The sequence below is a fragment of the Dromaius novaehollandiae genome, chromosome 24 (genome assembly GCF_036370855.1).
Source record: "Dromaius novaehollandiae isolate bDroNov1 chromosome 24, bDroNov1.hap1, whole genome shotgun sequence".
In the NCBI taxonomy this organism is placed as follows: Eukaryota; Metazoa; Chordata; class Aves; order Casuariiformes; family Dromaiidae; genus Dromaius; species Dromaius novaehollandiae.
The window spans coordinates 7,989,964-8,005,253 of record NC_088121.1 but is presented as its reverse complement, the minus strand read 5'-3'; the positions used below and the strand labels follow the sequence as shown (position 1 = coordinate 8,005,253).

General features: G+C 48.1%; 1 protein-coding gene across 13 annotated transcripts in view; it reads right to left on the bottom strand.

Moving 5' to 3' along the window:
* The window catches only part of EIF4G3 (eukaryotic translation initiation factor 4 gamma 3), a 131,332-nt gene that overhangs the window by 70,912 nt on the left and 45,130 nt on the right, over window positions 1-15,290 (bottom strand). For 12 of the 13 annotated variants that reach the window (XM_064497045.1, XM_064497050.1, XM_064497046.1 and 9 more), the window contains one exon: window positions 373-468. The exons of the other annotated variant lie outside the window; for it this stretch is intronic. In XM_064497045.1, the coding sequence (XP_064353115.1) occupies window positions 373-468 (96 nt within the window). The remainder of the gene's footprint in view (window positions 1-372; window positions 469-15,290) is intronic. 13 annotated transcript variants of the gene reach the window in all.

The following is a 15,290-nucleotide window of genomic DNA, read 5'->3' as shown; positions in this document are numbered from 1 at the left end:
TTAAAGAGGAAAAAAAAAAAAAAAAAGGAAAAAAAAAAGTGAAGCAAAGAGAAAGATTCTGGTAATGAATCTAAGTTCTAAAATGAAGTGAAACCTGAAGGCAACTGCGCTAAAAATAAATCATGTTATTTGAAAGCAGATGAGAATCCCTCCATCGCTTCTTTTCTGATAAGCCGCTCGGAAAGGAAAATTCTCCTAAGAGGACAATGTCCGAAAATCCAATACAGCTTCGCCATGTGGAAGGTGCTTCCAGCGCGGTGAAACACTCTTTCCTGAGCACCGGCCGAGCGCTACAGGCACACGCACACGCACAAAGACACGCACGGACGAGACAGGCAGAGCGGAGGGTCCCGCAAACGCGTGTGCCCTTACCGGCGAGCGGGTCTGCGGCTGCGTGTTCATTGTCTGAGGGGCTTGAGGGTACACCAGCGTGGTCGGAGCGGCATTCTGTCCTGAGGGGTACGGAGCCTGCCGGGAACAAAAGCACACCAGCATTTCAAATCATTCATCCCAACGAGGAGCATCGATGACGTTAGCAGACGCATCACTGATTACCGGTAACGTAAAGAAGCCACGTAAACGCAGCGGGTGGAGAAGACCTTCTCCATCATGGCCCCAACCAACTTATCCCCCGAGAAGACCTTCTCCATCATGGCCCCAACCAATTTATCCCCAGCGCCGCAGTCACCTCAGCTCGAAAGCACGCCAGCGAAACCCCTCCAGCCCCGTGCTTCCCAAAAGCCTGCCCTGCGCCCGTTCCCAAGGGACGTGCAATGGCAAGGCACGCCGCTGATGAAAAGCTCCAAAGCAAGACGAACGCCAAGGGATAAACTTGAACGTGTTTAATGAGAGCCACTGGGGATGTGTAAATTTTCATAGTTCCACTGATTTCAACAGACTATAACAATCTATACTGCCAGATGCTCTCCCCCATCCTATTTGCCCAAAGTGGCGATAAAGCGGTGCCGCGGAGTTATGCCAATTACACATTTTAAGGAGACATTTAGAATTACCTTTTCAAAGGATCTTTTTTTTTTAAGCGAGAAGTTATAACTTACCTTTTGTTTAAACAGCTTATTATGGTACAGGCAGAAAAACAGTCCCTAGCCTCCAACAGTGTCTGCTCTACCAGGAGGGACCTGGTCTCCCCGACACCGAGACCACTGCAGTCATGTCAACCCACACCAGCTCCTGATGTCGGCATTGTTAAAGGCAGCCACGGTCCCCGTTAACCCTCTAGCTACTCCCCGTATCACCAGGTTCACCTGACTAAGAGCTCATCGGGTCTTTGGACCCCACAGGGCTCTTGGGGTCATTTTCAGGATTACAGGAAAGGATACGCTTAAAAACACAGCAGTATTTCTCTGGGCATGGATTTACTCTATACACGGGGCGCACATTGCAGCCGCGCTGAGGAATCCCTTCTCATCCTTGCATTCAACGGTCCTTACACCCAAATCCAAGAGCAGGTCGAGGGAATCAAGGCAACCGTTTCAGTGTGTAATGTGGTATCTAGAAAACAGGCTTCACCGCACTAACCCGGTCCTTACAAGACCTGTTACCAGTCCCCGACAGCCGCACACTGGCGTCCTGCAGAAGGAGGAGTTTGCTGCTGCCCCACAGGTCAGAAAGGAAGGTGCAGGTTAACTGAAACCAAAACAAAGCCGCTCGGCTGGGTCTGGGTCTGCCACTGACCGTCCCACCGCAGGCTGGTAGCTGCCCTGTGCCCCGTGGACCACGCAGCGGACACAGCTGGGGTCCCTCTGCTCGTCCTCTCTGGCTCTTCTTCATCCCTGGACACTAAGGACCTGCTTGAGCTCCTGCTGATTCCAATTTAAGACAAAGTAAACGCAAATATATTTCCAAGAGAATCCGAACCAAGGGATTTTTCCAGGCTCAGGGGATGGCGGTGCTGAACATCACCCAAAAGTTGTCCCATCCCAAACACCTGTGGCTGCAATACCTCCCGATCCTGCCGCCTCTGGACCACACTCAAAAAATCATCATTTAAGAGCAAAACTTGCACACAGATACACAGGCATTAAGGACGGCGTTCCAATTACGCACCTAGGCAGGAGGTTCTGTTATTTCCTACCCGATTTTCACATTGTTTTGGGGGTCATAGAGAAGATAAAATGTCTGTCTCCAAGTACGTCATTAGCCCTTTGCTGTGATTTAGGATGCCAAAGCACATTTGGTGGTATATTTAGCTGGAGACCCAAGCAATGACGTTCTGCAGTAGTTTATGTGAAAACAATAGAAAAATACTCTGGTTCTGGAGCGCTGAAATGTTTTAAGCAGCAAGCTTCTGGCAAGTGAGCAGGGCAGGTTTTCTGCTGTCCCTCCTCTCGGGTTTTGTCCAGTCCTCTCAAGCCAACGCTTCCCTCCCTTCCTACCACTGGCAAAACCTCCAGTTCATGTTAGCAACTAATTGGCGAGAAGTCTTCTAAATTTCTGAGATGTCAGATGCAGCATCAAATATTTTCCCCCTGTATTTGACAAGTGTGATTTTGCCCGAGCTGCTTATGGCACTGCTGTACGATAAACAGTATGTCCCGCATCTCGCGGCAGTGATGACACCCCGGCAGCGAGCGGTCGCGGCGCAGGATAACCGAGCGCTCATAAGGCGCGGGCAAAGTCTACCGCCTTTTCGTCCGCAATCTAGCGAGGTTCAAGTGCACCTGCGATATCTTGCTCCAGAGTTTCCGTAGCCAGGATCTCTGCCAGATTCCTCCCCTCGGAGTACAAGCGGCTTTCCGTGTCGGTCCGCACACCTCACACGGGGTCCCGATGCTACCGGACAGCCACGACGGCAAGCACGCAACCGGGGACGGGGATGCTATGAAAACTCACGTGCAAATGGACTGGTTGACTGCCTGCTCCTTGCACTGCCAGTACTCTGTCTCAAGAGAAGAGACCTTACCCCAGACAGTTTTAACTCCCATGGTATTCCCAGGAAAAAGCAAAGAATATATCCATTACGCTTTCCCTCCTCAAGGCTTGTGAAAATGTGTTCTCTTCAGGCTGCAGGGAAAGAGCCCAATTTGCATGCAAAAGAATAAAACCCAAAGCTAAATATAACTTCTGCGCTACTCCCAAAGTCCAAACCCACGGCCAGAATAGCTAGAGTTTGCTTTTAATCAGCTAAGCAACAAGGAAATTCAACAGAAAAAAAAACCACGCAGCTATCACTAAGATTAAGAAACTACTGGTTTTACTGAAACGAGTGCAAAGCAGGCATTTTTAAACACAGGCCAAAGACGGCCACGTCACTGATAACAGATGTCATTTTTGACACTGGTAGGGCTGACAGGCAAATGCAAGAAGATGCAATGTAGCATTAAATTTTAGTATTTGAACCCCATCGGGATAAGTACAATGTAAGTCATATAAACAACCGCCCGAAGTGCTCGGCTCCAAACTGCAGCCTCGGAGGACGAGGGCAATATCAACGCTCACCGAAGATACCAGCTAAATAAACATGTTTCACAACTATTACACAACAACAAACGCATCTGCTTAGCATGCTTTAAACCAGAGGGAGGTGTGCCTTCACCGGTATCTGCTAAAATGCTGTAACGGGGCGGAACACCTTATAAATTACTGCAGGTTCTTGTATAAGTACATGGTAGCATGGTAGGTTTAAAAAAAAACCATCAAAACAGCAACTGAATAAATCACAGCAAGCCATCGCTCTTCAGACAAGTAGGCTGATTAAAAGTATTCCATATATTCATCTGTCAAAAGGACTTTTTCTGTGCCAGGCATCTAAATAGGTACACGAGGTAATTATAATCACAGCCAGGCACGCGGGGAACACGTGGCTGCTACGCACCACGGCCGAAACGCGGAGGATGGGGCAAATAGAGAGATCGGCAACAAAATGCTCCTCAAGTTCCCTAAATAAACTGCCGGGAAAGCAGGAAAGCAAATACCGCTACGTATCCAATTCTTCCATCGGAAGCATCCAAGCGACGGCCCTGCAATCCCTGGCGGTCGGGAGCTGCGGACCGGAGGGCTGCTGAGCTGCTCCGCTTCCTGGGCAGAGCAGTTTGCCTGCCTTAAAGCTTCTGTCGGAGCAATTTTGCATTTCGGATGCGGCTCTCCGCCGGGGGGAAAGCGATAACAGTGGTGTCTTTACATATTCCTGCAACTTGCCGGCGGGGGGAAAGCCACGCTCTGCATTTTCTCTGCAGGTTTCCCGCCTCGGGCTGCGCGAAGCAAAAATCACCAGCGACAAAGCAAGCAAGAAGAAAGTTATTCTTAGAGCGGTTACGGAGCTGGTTAATAAACAGCGGGCGCCTGCCACGAAACCCGACTCCCCGGGCACTGTGTGTGCCGGGAAGAGCCGCGCCGGGCGAAGCGGAGAGCTGAGTCACGCAGCTCCCCGCTTCCCGCGGCCAGGGCAAGCGCCTGCCGGAAGAAAACAACCTGCGATCCCGGAGCAACCCCAAAGCCCGTTTTTCCGTTTATGTAGATATAAAAAAATACCCACAGACATGCCTCAGCTGCAAAGTTGGAGGATAAAACTGGTGCAAGATGCAGCTACTCCCTCAAGACCCCCCAAAAACCCTGCGCATGCTTCCAGCTCTGCAAGCACCCGACCTACCGCAACCGCGCGGGAGCCGCCAGGAAAGCACCAACGTCTCAGCTTTAGCACATTTTCCTGTACAGGGCGTTGACTTACGGACACCGGCAGCTTCAAGCGAGACGTCTGGAGAGGTTACTGCTCCCCTTGCCGTCCTCCCCAAGGCCGCGGAGCTGAGCAAACTAAAGCCGCGCAGCTCCTGAGCAAGTTTGATACGCTGACAGCACACAAACTCGACTAGTTTTTAGCTCTACGTTACTGAGCTCCGAAGCGCAGCAGCTCTGGAGAAACATAGGAGAGCCAAGACTCAGAAGGGTCTCGGTTGTCCAGTTTTAATAAGTTGATACCCTGAGATAAACTGCTTTTTTAGGTCTTCCCAGCATCGTCCACCTGCCCACGCTATCACGGCTCTGCCCTCCGCTAAAGCAGCCTGTGGGCAGGGGAGCAGATCATACCAAGTTAGTTCCCATATATGAACACAAACCTGCCATTAAATAGCTCCTGCCCTGTTCTTCTTGCGAACCTACTTCATTTTTCTTACTGGTTTGGTAACTAGATAACCCGAGTCTACCTGATTTCTTGCCCAGCGTGCCCTGCAGTCAGCAGAGCGGGGTGACGGCACGCGGGAGCAGAGCTGCTGCCCGCAGCGACCTGCTAACGCGGGTTATTTGTGCAGAGTGTGGAAAAAAAATCGGCACTAGCTGTGGCCACTATACGTAACCTGTAAAACCAGCTCATCTGCAAATGTTATAAATGACGGTGGACGGGATGGAATTATTCAGAGTATTCGTTGCTCGGGCTTTTCTGCACGCTGGCCTCTCGGATGCAGGAAAACACACTCTCACGCTGCTCCTGCGGCGTGAGAAACTACCCAGCGTTGCAGCTTTAAAAATAGCACAACAATGATTAAGCTAATAAACAAGGACAATTCCTCACTAAATGCTCGTAAGTTTGACTTTCATTATTTACAATAACGCTTCGGCTGCACACAGTCAAACACGGTATCAGATTATTCCGTTTAAATATAGATCCTCATCCTGTAACGCCGCTACATATTCAAAACATGTAACTTCTTGTATGCATCACATCAAGAACTTCAAATTCTTTAAGCATCTCATTTGCAATTTATTTGGCATCACCGAGATCAGCATTGTACTGATCATAGCAACTCTGTAAAGTAAGAATAACAGAGTAGCACTACTCTGCGGGCTGTCTGCAGGCCAGTGCTCCTACCCTGCAAGGGGCATCAGCAACTTCCAAACACCATCTTGCGTTTTGCTGCATATGTTGGTACGTATTACGTTGAATATTCAAAGTCCCGTTAAAACCAGTGGTGCAAATACCACAGCTGTTCTGTGGCACCAAACAAGTCATGCAGATTCAAGGCTTCCCGTTTAAAATAGAGCTGAACACAGGATCTGTAGAATCGGAGCTGACGGTACAAATACCTGTTCCCGATGAAGCAGCTGAAAGGGGCTGCAGCAGGGCCACACCGTGAAACCGGTGCAAAGTCTTGCACATAAAATTCATTAGGCAGCTTCAAGGTTTTGATTTGGAAGGAAGTAAACAGGAACTGTGACTCTTTAGTGGGCTTATTTAAATATTTAGGCTCTTTCAAAAGCCTCTAAAAGCCACATACCTGATACTCAGTCCGGTCCGTCACAGGTGTCTCAGTCTACGAAGGCGGGTCGACCTCCCCGGAGGGATTTCAGTGATTCACCCACTTGCAGCTGAGGAAGCGGCAGACCAAGCCCCGGCGCTTCCACCACGTCCAGCCGGGATTTGCACTTTTTGGGAGCCTGAGGCTGATGCCCAAAGTGTTGCCCAGCTCCTGGCAGGGAGGAGAGCCTGCGCTGCCCGCCGGAGCGAACCTCCTCAGCCTCCTCCCTCCAAGCACGCCGGGACCTCGTCGGCCAGTCGCTCTCACTCTTCCCTTTCTCCATGGCCTCGCCTTTAGGAGACCTCCCCGTGTCAGTAAATATTAAACTCAGTCTTTAAAAGAATAAAAATATCCTGACCCAGGAGGAATTACTTCTCTTGCAAACGTGGCTCAGCCACTGTTCTCTTTATTCCTCTGCAGCAGTTTATCTCAGGGTCTCTCATCTGTGTCATTACCTTTCCCGTTAAATTTTTAACGGCCTCTTTATGGTTTCATATGATTAAGCTCCATGTGTTCAAGCAGGCAAAAGCAGCGAGCTGACCAGGGAAACGGAGGCCTAAGCAACAACCGCAAAAATACATAGGCATTTTTCCTACTTTATCATAAATAATCACATTCCCGCTGGGGGGAAGACGCGAAGGAAGCAGGGTTTCCTGCTCCCTGGACAAAGACGAGGACAACGGAGACACAAGAGCCGCACTCCCTTCCTCGCTTAAGACACGGTGGTTACTTCTTCTTGTATAGATGTTACGAAGGAAGAGGGCAAAAGTGAAAAGCAAGAGACAAGGTCTCCCAGTTTGCTGGGCTATATTCCAAAAGCTTTGTCTTACCACGTGTTTTTAACTGCTTTTTTTTTTGTTTGTTTGTTTGTTTTTAACTAGGCAATAATTTGTTTGTGTTTTTAACTGGGCAATAAATCCAATTCTTTTATCAGCAGCTACATTCCTCAGTATAACCTTCCCTTAACCCAGAGCTTCAAACAAAGGTAAATATAACATCCAGCTTTTGGAAGGAAAGACCAACCACCGAGCTTTCTACTTCCTAAAAAAAAGATAAGACGTTCAAGCTGATAACCCACATGCCAAACCTCAGACCGCCGCGATGTGGTCAACCAAAGACGCAGAGTGAAATATCCAGCAAAGTGCAACTTTGAGACATTTCGGTGGATGGAGGTCCTGCTGGTGGCTGTCATCCTCCCAAAGACAGTTATTGCGCCTGTTACAACCCATCAACATCGAACATTACCTGCCTACCTTCAAAAATTGTTGTTAATGAAGGTACGAGAGCAAGGGTAAGTAGACTATCATTTCATAACATCTGTAAATACTAGCATAGATTTATAGTTGGCTTCCTACAGAGACTGAAACGACAGTCCCTGCCTTGGCTGCAGCATATGGTTTGCAGCACGGTGGTGGTCTGGTAATGACCATTCTACAGTTAAGTGAATTAGCAGTTTCCGTCATAAAGGCACTCAAAAATATTGCGTGCGTGTGTGAGTCTGTTGGAGGAGAAATTCCAACATCTCCACCATTTGAAGCAGACCAGCAGAGAGACCCTTGTGCTTAAAAAGTGCCCTTCATTTGTCCTATAAAGTTGTGTCCCCACTTAGTTGGGGCAGGAACTTGAAAGATGAGTACTTTTTGCTTAGGAACACCAGCCACCGTCAGTGGAGGCTGCGAGCTGATCCTGCTGTCAAAACAGAAGCAGCAGCAAGAAGATCCAGGATTAAAACTGCTGCTGGTGCATACCAGGAGAGCAAAAACACTTGTACTAGCAAAACTTGATTTTTTTTTTGTTTTTTTAACTCTTCCTTAAGAAGCAACACACACAGTTACTTTACAAAGCTTTGCATTATAGGAATATTCAATATCCCGTATCGATCCATGCCAGACCCCAACACAGTTCCCTGTTCGGCATATCCAGGGGTTGTGCCTGATTCCTAGCCCCGCTCTCGTCATGCTGGAGCGAGTCCAGCAAAGGGGCACAAAGACGATTAAGAGGTTGGAGCATCCGACACGCAAGGGGAGGCTGAGAGAGGCTGAGAGAGCTGGGACTGGTTAGGCTTGAGAAGGCTCGGGGGGGGATCTCAGTGTGTATAAATAATGGATGGGAGGTTGCAAAGAAGATGGATCCAGACTCTTCTCAGAGGTATCCAGTGAAAGGAGAAGAGGCAACGGGCACAAATTGAAACACAAGAAATGCCGTATAAACTTAAGGAAAAAACATTTTTCCAGTAAGGTTGATCTTAACACTGCAAGAGGTTGCCCAGAGGGGCTGTGGAGTCTCCATCCTTGGAGATATTCAAAACCCAACCGGACACACTCCTGAGCAACCGGCTCCAGCTGTCCCTGCTTTCAGCAGGGCACTTGGACTAGAGGATCTCCAGGTCCAACCTCAACCTCTCTGTGATCCTGGGATGTCAATCAGGTAAAACATTCAAGTTTTACTGCCTTATGCTGAAGCAGAGAAAAGCCATCAAGCTGAGCACAACTTTGTGCAAATTTGGACAATTTAAAGCAACCAATTAAAATACTGGAGCCTAACAGCACCATAAGGACAGGTCTGTGGAGACAGACAAACTCTGCTCCCCCATTTTGGTTCGTTATAGGGGGCATAAAATATCCCCGTATTTACAAACGCAGACTGTAATGCTCCGACTTCTGTGCTGACATTGATGTTTATTAGGACATACTGCCTTCTGCACCACATTGTGTTTGCTTAAAAACTATGTATTTATGAAGCATGTAGGAAAACATCCATTAAATTGTATGGAACAGAAGGTATTATTACAGAAGGAATCCTAAAACAGAAGTTATTGGACAGAAGAAAATGGCAAGTTGCCTTACATTATTTTGTCTTCCCATACTACGAACAAAAAGCATTTCATTGAATGCTAAAGTCTGAAAAGCATCAAAGCGCTGTAGACACAGTCCACTCAAGTGTGGAAACAAGAAACACGCACAGAGAATTCCTGCAGAAAGCGATCTGTGAAAGTTTAACTAAAGAAGGGTTTTTATTTTCTTTCTAAATGCTATTTTCCAAAATTTAAAAAAAAGGGGGGGAAGAACTTCAGAACTGCTTTTGCTGATAATATTATCAGAAGCTGAAACAAAACTCTTAGCCTAGATCATGCATCCTAGAGGCTTTCTGAGGCCAGAGTACCTACTGCGAGAGCCTTCCTATTCCAAACAACTAAGTTTGCACCAGGGTGGACCTTCACTTTCCAAGAGTATGTGACAAAAATCATACCACTTTTTTTCCCTTTATCACTAGAAAGAAAGGAAGGCCGTGTTTCTAGCCCTTCCCAAGCGTATGAATATTAAAACCTATTCATTCATCCCACCTACGCCTTGACTCTGTGAAGTTAACTGTTTCCAAGCTAAAATAATGATTAAAGAAAAGTTAATAGCTTCATATACATATGAAGCTATCCCATGCCTTTCCCACCATGCCAGATCTCCTTTCCCAAAGGCTTTCCTATATGAGCGCATCCTGAAGCGCAAAAGGCGCAGGAAACCGGTCAGGTGCCGAGATATGAACGTGCTTGTAGTTTCCATAGCACAGATCTGCACAGATTTAATCCAAGGAGGTAAAATGCACAGCAATGAATGAGAAAATAATGAAATATATTATATGAGCAAATATTCCTGGCATTACTAAACCAATCAAAACTACTAATCCTACTACAAAACAGCAAGTTCAGCTGTACTTTCAACAGGTCTTTGCCACAAAAACCAAAGGAAGATGACACTTTCCCTGCATTTATCAGCTATTAAACAACTCACGTTTTCACATCTAGAGCTGCACTCGTATTCTTGCAATCTAGGATTGGAGAGTGGCATTAAAGACGTGTGCTTTGGAGAAACCCGACCCAGCCATGCAGAAGCATGCGTGAGGGGGCTGAGGGGTCCAGGTTTTGCATTCTCAGAACAACACATTAAAGCGCAGGTTCGGAGGGCAGGTTTTTGGCCCACAAACACCATCAGGAGTTTAGTTATTTACATTTTATCCTTACTATATCGGCCAGCCCCAACTTCTTCATTTACGTAAGGAAAGTTTCATCTTTCACTCTGCATTCACATCTTTGCGACTGCCAAGACAACTGCCAATTAATCTTTCGTGTCTTAGCAAAGCGTAGGTGCGTTCGGACAATGGGGATGAGCTGCATTTGGGGGAAGACGAGCGTAACTCAGTCGATGGGTTACAAAATTCAGGAGGCAGCTGCACCCAGCGCGAGAAACGAGGAACGAACAGCGCCCGTGACACTGCAACTGCATCCCAGGGCCTCTGATTTTCACAGCACCTGAACAGGTGAGATCATGATTAAGCTACGTTCGTGCCTCCATTCCCATTCATAAATGTCACTTTATTGCAAGCATCCAAAATCTAAATTGGGCTGTGAATGATGGGAGGGAAGTCTTGAGTAGACTTCATGGTTTTAACAGAATTCCAGCTCCCGCAGAAAGGATCCTAGATAATAAAAAAGGGGCGTGGGGATTGCCTATAAACACGCCACAGATGGCACAGCCATGCTCCCTGCACCGCATCTCAGACCTCAGGGTACTGAGGAACATCTAACTGCGATGACAAACGCTAAATTAGCACCAGTGACATTGCTGAGGACCAGAATGAGACCACAAAGCTCTTCTCACTTAAGGCAAAGAACCAGACGGTATCAAGTTTCAGCTAGTACAATCTGTTTTGGGTTCAAATCAGCCACCTAAGAGTCAATGTCTCCGTACACCCAGGTCCTGAGAATCCAGCTCCACTGCACTTCTGTTTTCTACGGTGTATCTCCACATTGCTGGAAATGGATAACAGATTACTAAACACAGCTGTCAATAACTATGACAGCATTATAAAGCCTCAGTAGATGCCACTGGGTCCTCTGCTAATACGATGCTCGATCATTTTAGCCTAACATGTTGCTGCGGGTACAAAGCGCTGCTCTGTCCTACACGCAGTGTTCTTGACAGGACCTAAAGCTCCCACAGAGAAAGCCAAGAGTCTTTTTGGAGCAGAATTTCTAAACCCTGCCTCTCTCGTGTGGCTTCCTGGCGCGTGCCAGAGCCCGCTGCACTTGTTCCCCGGGACCCTCCAAAACACTCCTGGCTCTTGGGGAGGAATGTGAAATCGTCTCTCCCGCTGCTCCGGGCTTTTGCACGCTGCCTCCTACCTTCTCTTCCCTCTCGTGGCACAGCTGGAAGATCCACTCCTGATTACCGCTGGACACAGGGAAGCATTTTCTGCCGTCTCCTTCCAAGCCCCAGCCTGGCTGCTTTGGAAGAGCTCTGCTTTCTCGTTACCCCATCCGAAGGCACGGCTATGCAATAAATTACTGCAACGTAAAGCCGGCGGGGGGACAGATTTACAGTGCCCCAGCTGCTTTGCGTTCACCGCCCACGTGAACGCTCTTCGCCTGCACTTCTTGCATCGAACCATCTCTAGTTCCTATCACGGGATAGGAGTGGCCAAACAAGCCGTTTCCTGCAGCAGCTTGCGTACTGTCAATCCACGCCCTGCCTTATCTCACGACAGCTCGCTCAGGTCGCCACGCCAGGAGAAAATCCTCTCTGCTCCTTTCCACCGGACGCCGGGAAAATGAATGGTCTCAAAGCAGCCCCTTCTCCGCATCTTCTCAAGCCTGCGGCTCAAGCAAGGACGCCGAAGAGAGATGCCAGCCCTTTCCCAGCTCGTTCCGGGGGCCCTTTAGCGCAAAGAGCAACAAAAACATGAAACTTTCTGCATTCGGGGCCACATCTGGCCATAGCATTACTGCAGCAACATGTGTTGCGCATTCACAAACGCCAGCGGAGCTCGACGCATGCCAGCGAGCAGCAGGATGATTTCAAGGCCGTGGAATTTGGGAAGGCCGCGGGAAGCAGCAGCGCCGGCTCTGGCAGCGGGGCCGGGGGATGTGGAACCGTTTCCCATCGCTGCCGAGTTCCTCCAGAAACTAATCCAGGAGGGCAGCGCAACACCCGCGGCTGGTCATTAGGAAGGATTTGAGAGGAAGCTGAACAGCGAGCCTGCCTCTCGTTTGGGCTACGTGAAATGGAAAAGGTAGAAGAACGAGTGAAAAAGACACCAAGCAACAACGCCGCACAAATCAGCCATTTCTGGTTGTTTAAATAAAGTCAAAGGAAAGCCGACTGCATAGGCACAACATACATTTGCCCCTGATCTTTCTCCCCACAAGACATACTAAATGTCTCATGCTTTCACAATACTACCTCTGCAAGCTCCTCACGAAGAAACTAGCAGGCACTTCTGATCCTCAAGTGGAGGAGTGCTGAGATACTTTGGAGATGAATCGAAACCGAAAGTCTGATCTCCTCGCTGAGCACCTGGCTGATAATTAGCACTCAGAGTAATTTGTGACTCCTAAAGTCATATGCGAGTTACACATATTCTATTGCTTTGGTAAAATGGGTTTTAGATCTTAAGTGATATGTGAAGTCCAAAAATATAGGCATATACTTGCGTTTATTACTGTCCAGCCAGAGGGTCCTACCTCGAAAAGACTCAGTTTTAAGAAAATTCCTTCAGTCGTGGTTCTGGGGGAGAAAGCGTCAATCCCATAAGCAGACACTAGTTCAAAAGAAGTGGTATCTCCCTAAGCTTTCCAATGACTCTGCACATCTGGAACACACGCACCCCCTCGCTGCACACACACACATTAGGCACCAGTGTGCACAAACGCAAAGACGACCTTTGCTCAGCGTTCGATAACCACCGCGGCGTACGGCGTTGAGATGCCTGAAAAGCAGCTTGTGAAATGTTATATTGCTGTTAGAGAAATGGGTGGTAAACCATTTATCAGAACGGCAGCGTCAGCGCTGGTCCCTTTATCTCAAAAGGGAAACAGTGGGATTTAATGGGTCTAACAAACAGATGAAAAGAACAATTACAGCAGGGGAAAACTTTCATGTGATGAGAGATTTAAAGAGATTTTGACTGTTTACCTAAAAGAAAACAAGTAAACGAAGTCAGGAAAAAATACAAGTGGTCTGGAGCTAGCAAACTTCCACTCACCTGGTTTGGTAACACGAGCGCAAGACGACATGCAGTGAAACCCCCAGGGGACAAAGCAGAGATGCAACAAAAAGGTAATACTTCCATCCACTGCCCTGCCGAGCTGGAGAACTCGCTATTGTAATACTGAAATTCAGCGTTCGACAGGTGTCCAAGTGAGATATAGGTAGAAATATTCAGAATTATAGTGTTTACCCAAGCCTCTAAATAACTCCAGGTTAAGTAAAAACTGCCTCTGGGGCCAGGTTACCCTTTAACTGCCTATTTCAAGAGTCCTGAACGCCTCTGAAGCTTTAATGAAGCCTCACAACAGAGCCCCGAGTCAGGCGCCAAGCGGAGGCACTTCTATTTTGAGTCTTCACCACTGGTGCCACCTGCAAAAGAGGGTCAACGGATGGGACCCGCAACAGCGAAAGCACCTGGGCAGGGGTGAGCAAGTGCTGTGCGTGACCAGAAACCACTTCTTTTGCTGTTTCACTGCATGATCCAAGCTTTGCAGGTATCACTCAGGAAAGACTGCCCAGACCTCACACAAATCAATCAAAATGCCTCACTCCCCTACCGTACCTAGAGAGCGACTGACGCTTCGTCCGCTCCCTGGGCCTGGATTACAACTCTGGATCGTGCTTTTTCTTCCTCTCGCCAAGCATGCAGGAGCCAGCCCCTTAGTGTCGGGGGCCAAATATCCTCCCCGGGAGCCCTCGAGGGTCCCTCGGCTGACTCGGAGGACGCAAGGTCGAGCTGCTCCTCCAGCGACGTCAGAGTGACACAATCTGACGCCAGTTTCCAAGATGATAAGAGCCAGCAGAACAGGAAACCAACATTTTCCTGGCTGGCTAGAGTGGTAATTTGGCACGGATCCCGCCGTCTACGTATGCACTGACTCAACAGGAAAATATTAAGGGAAGAAGAAAACCTTGATGAGAATTTTTTTAAGAGACTGGCTAGAAAGCTCCCTTTCTTCCCCTCTTATCTGCCACATGATCAGCTTCCCTCGGCTCACCGAGCTTCCCAGGAATGAACTTCTCGATCCACGACACAAGCCAGACAACGTATCACGGTTTTCTCTGCAGCCCTGCTGCGTTCTCCTCCTTCGTTACATGATGCTCAGTCTTCAAAACGGAGCCTCCGTTACCAGCAACCGTGCAGCAAAAGTGCAAGAAATGGCTCAGAGACCGCTGACTAACGCCTGCGAGCTACTTGCGATCCCGAATAGGTGCTTGGGCCTCTCATTTCCCACTCCATAAAGGATGAGCATTTGCACGTTTTCAGCCAAGACCACAGGTTTCCAGTTTTCCCACTAAGTGCCTCCAGACAGGCGCCGCTATGGAAGTTTTATCTATAACACATAATATTAAGATGAAGTGCTCCTTCCATGACCTTATTGGTTTTCACACATCTCTCAGTCAAAAAGGTCAGTCGTAGTTTAACATTTCATCCAAATTGAAGAGGCTGGCAGGAAGACTAAGCATCACGCTCTCTCCCAGCGCGACAAGACGCCTGGAGCTCTCATCACCACCTTCCTGCGGCGCGCGGCCGTTCCCAAGCAGTCCCCGGCTCGCCTTCCTGCCGACCCGCTTAACTCTCCCATCTTGTTCAGAGCATAACTGTGCTTCTTAATATCCGACCTACTCACATCTTCCCAGATTATTCCATTTACTCGAACAAGTATAAATTAAACACGAGCGAGCTAAGCCACGAGGCCTTCCTCCATCTCGAACCTTAATACTTTACCCATCCCGCTCTCCCTGATCCTGTTTTTCTTCTTCCGTCTCCTTCAGTGCCCCCATTACCTGTCTCTTTTGCCCCTTCCTTTTTTAAGATAAGCTTCTCCACTCTCACTTTAGCTCTACAGAACACTTGTCTAATAAGTAGTACAAAAAACCAATTTATTCCCCATATCTATTAAACGCCATTTCTCCCATCCTTATTATAACTTCTATTTATCTCTTCTCTATTTTTTTCTTATCAGTCTTTTGTCTCGTTTCTTTTATTAGCATTCATTTT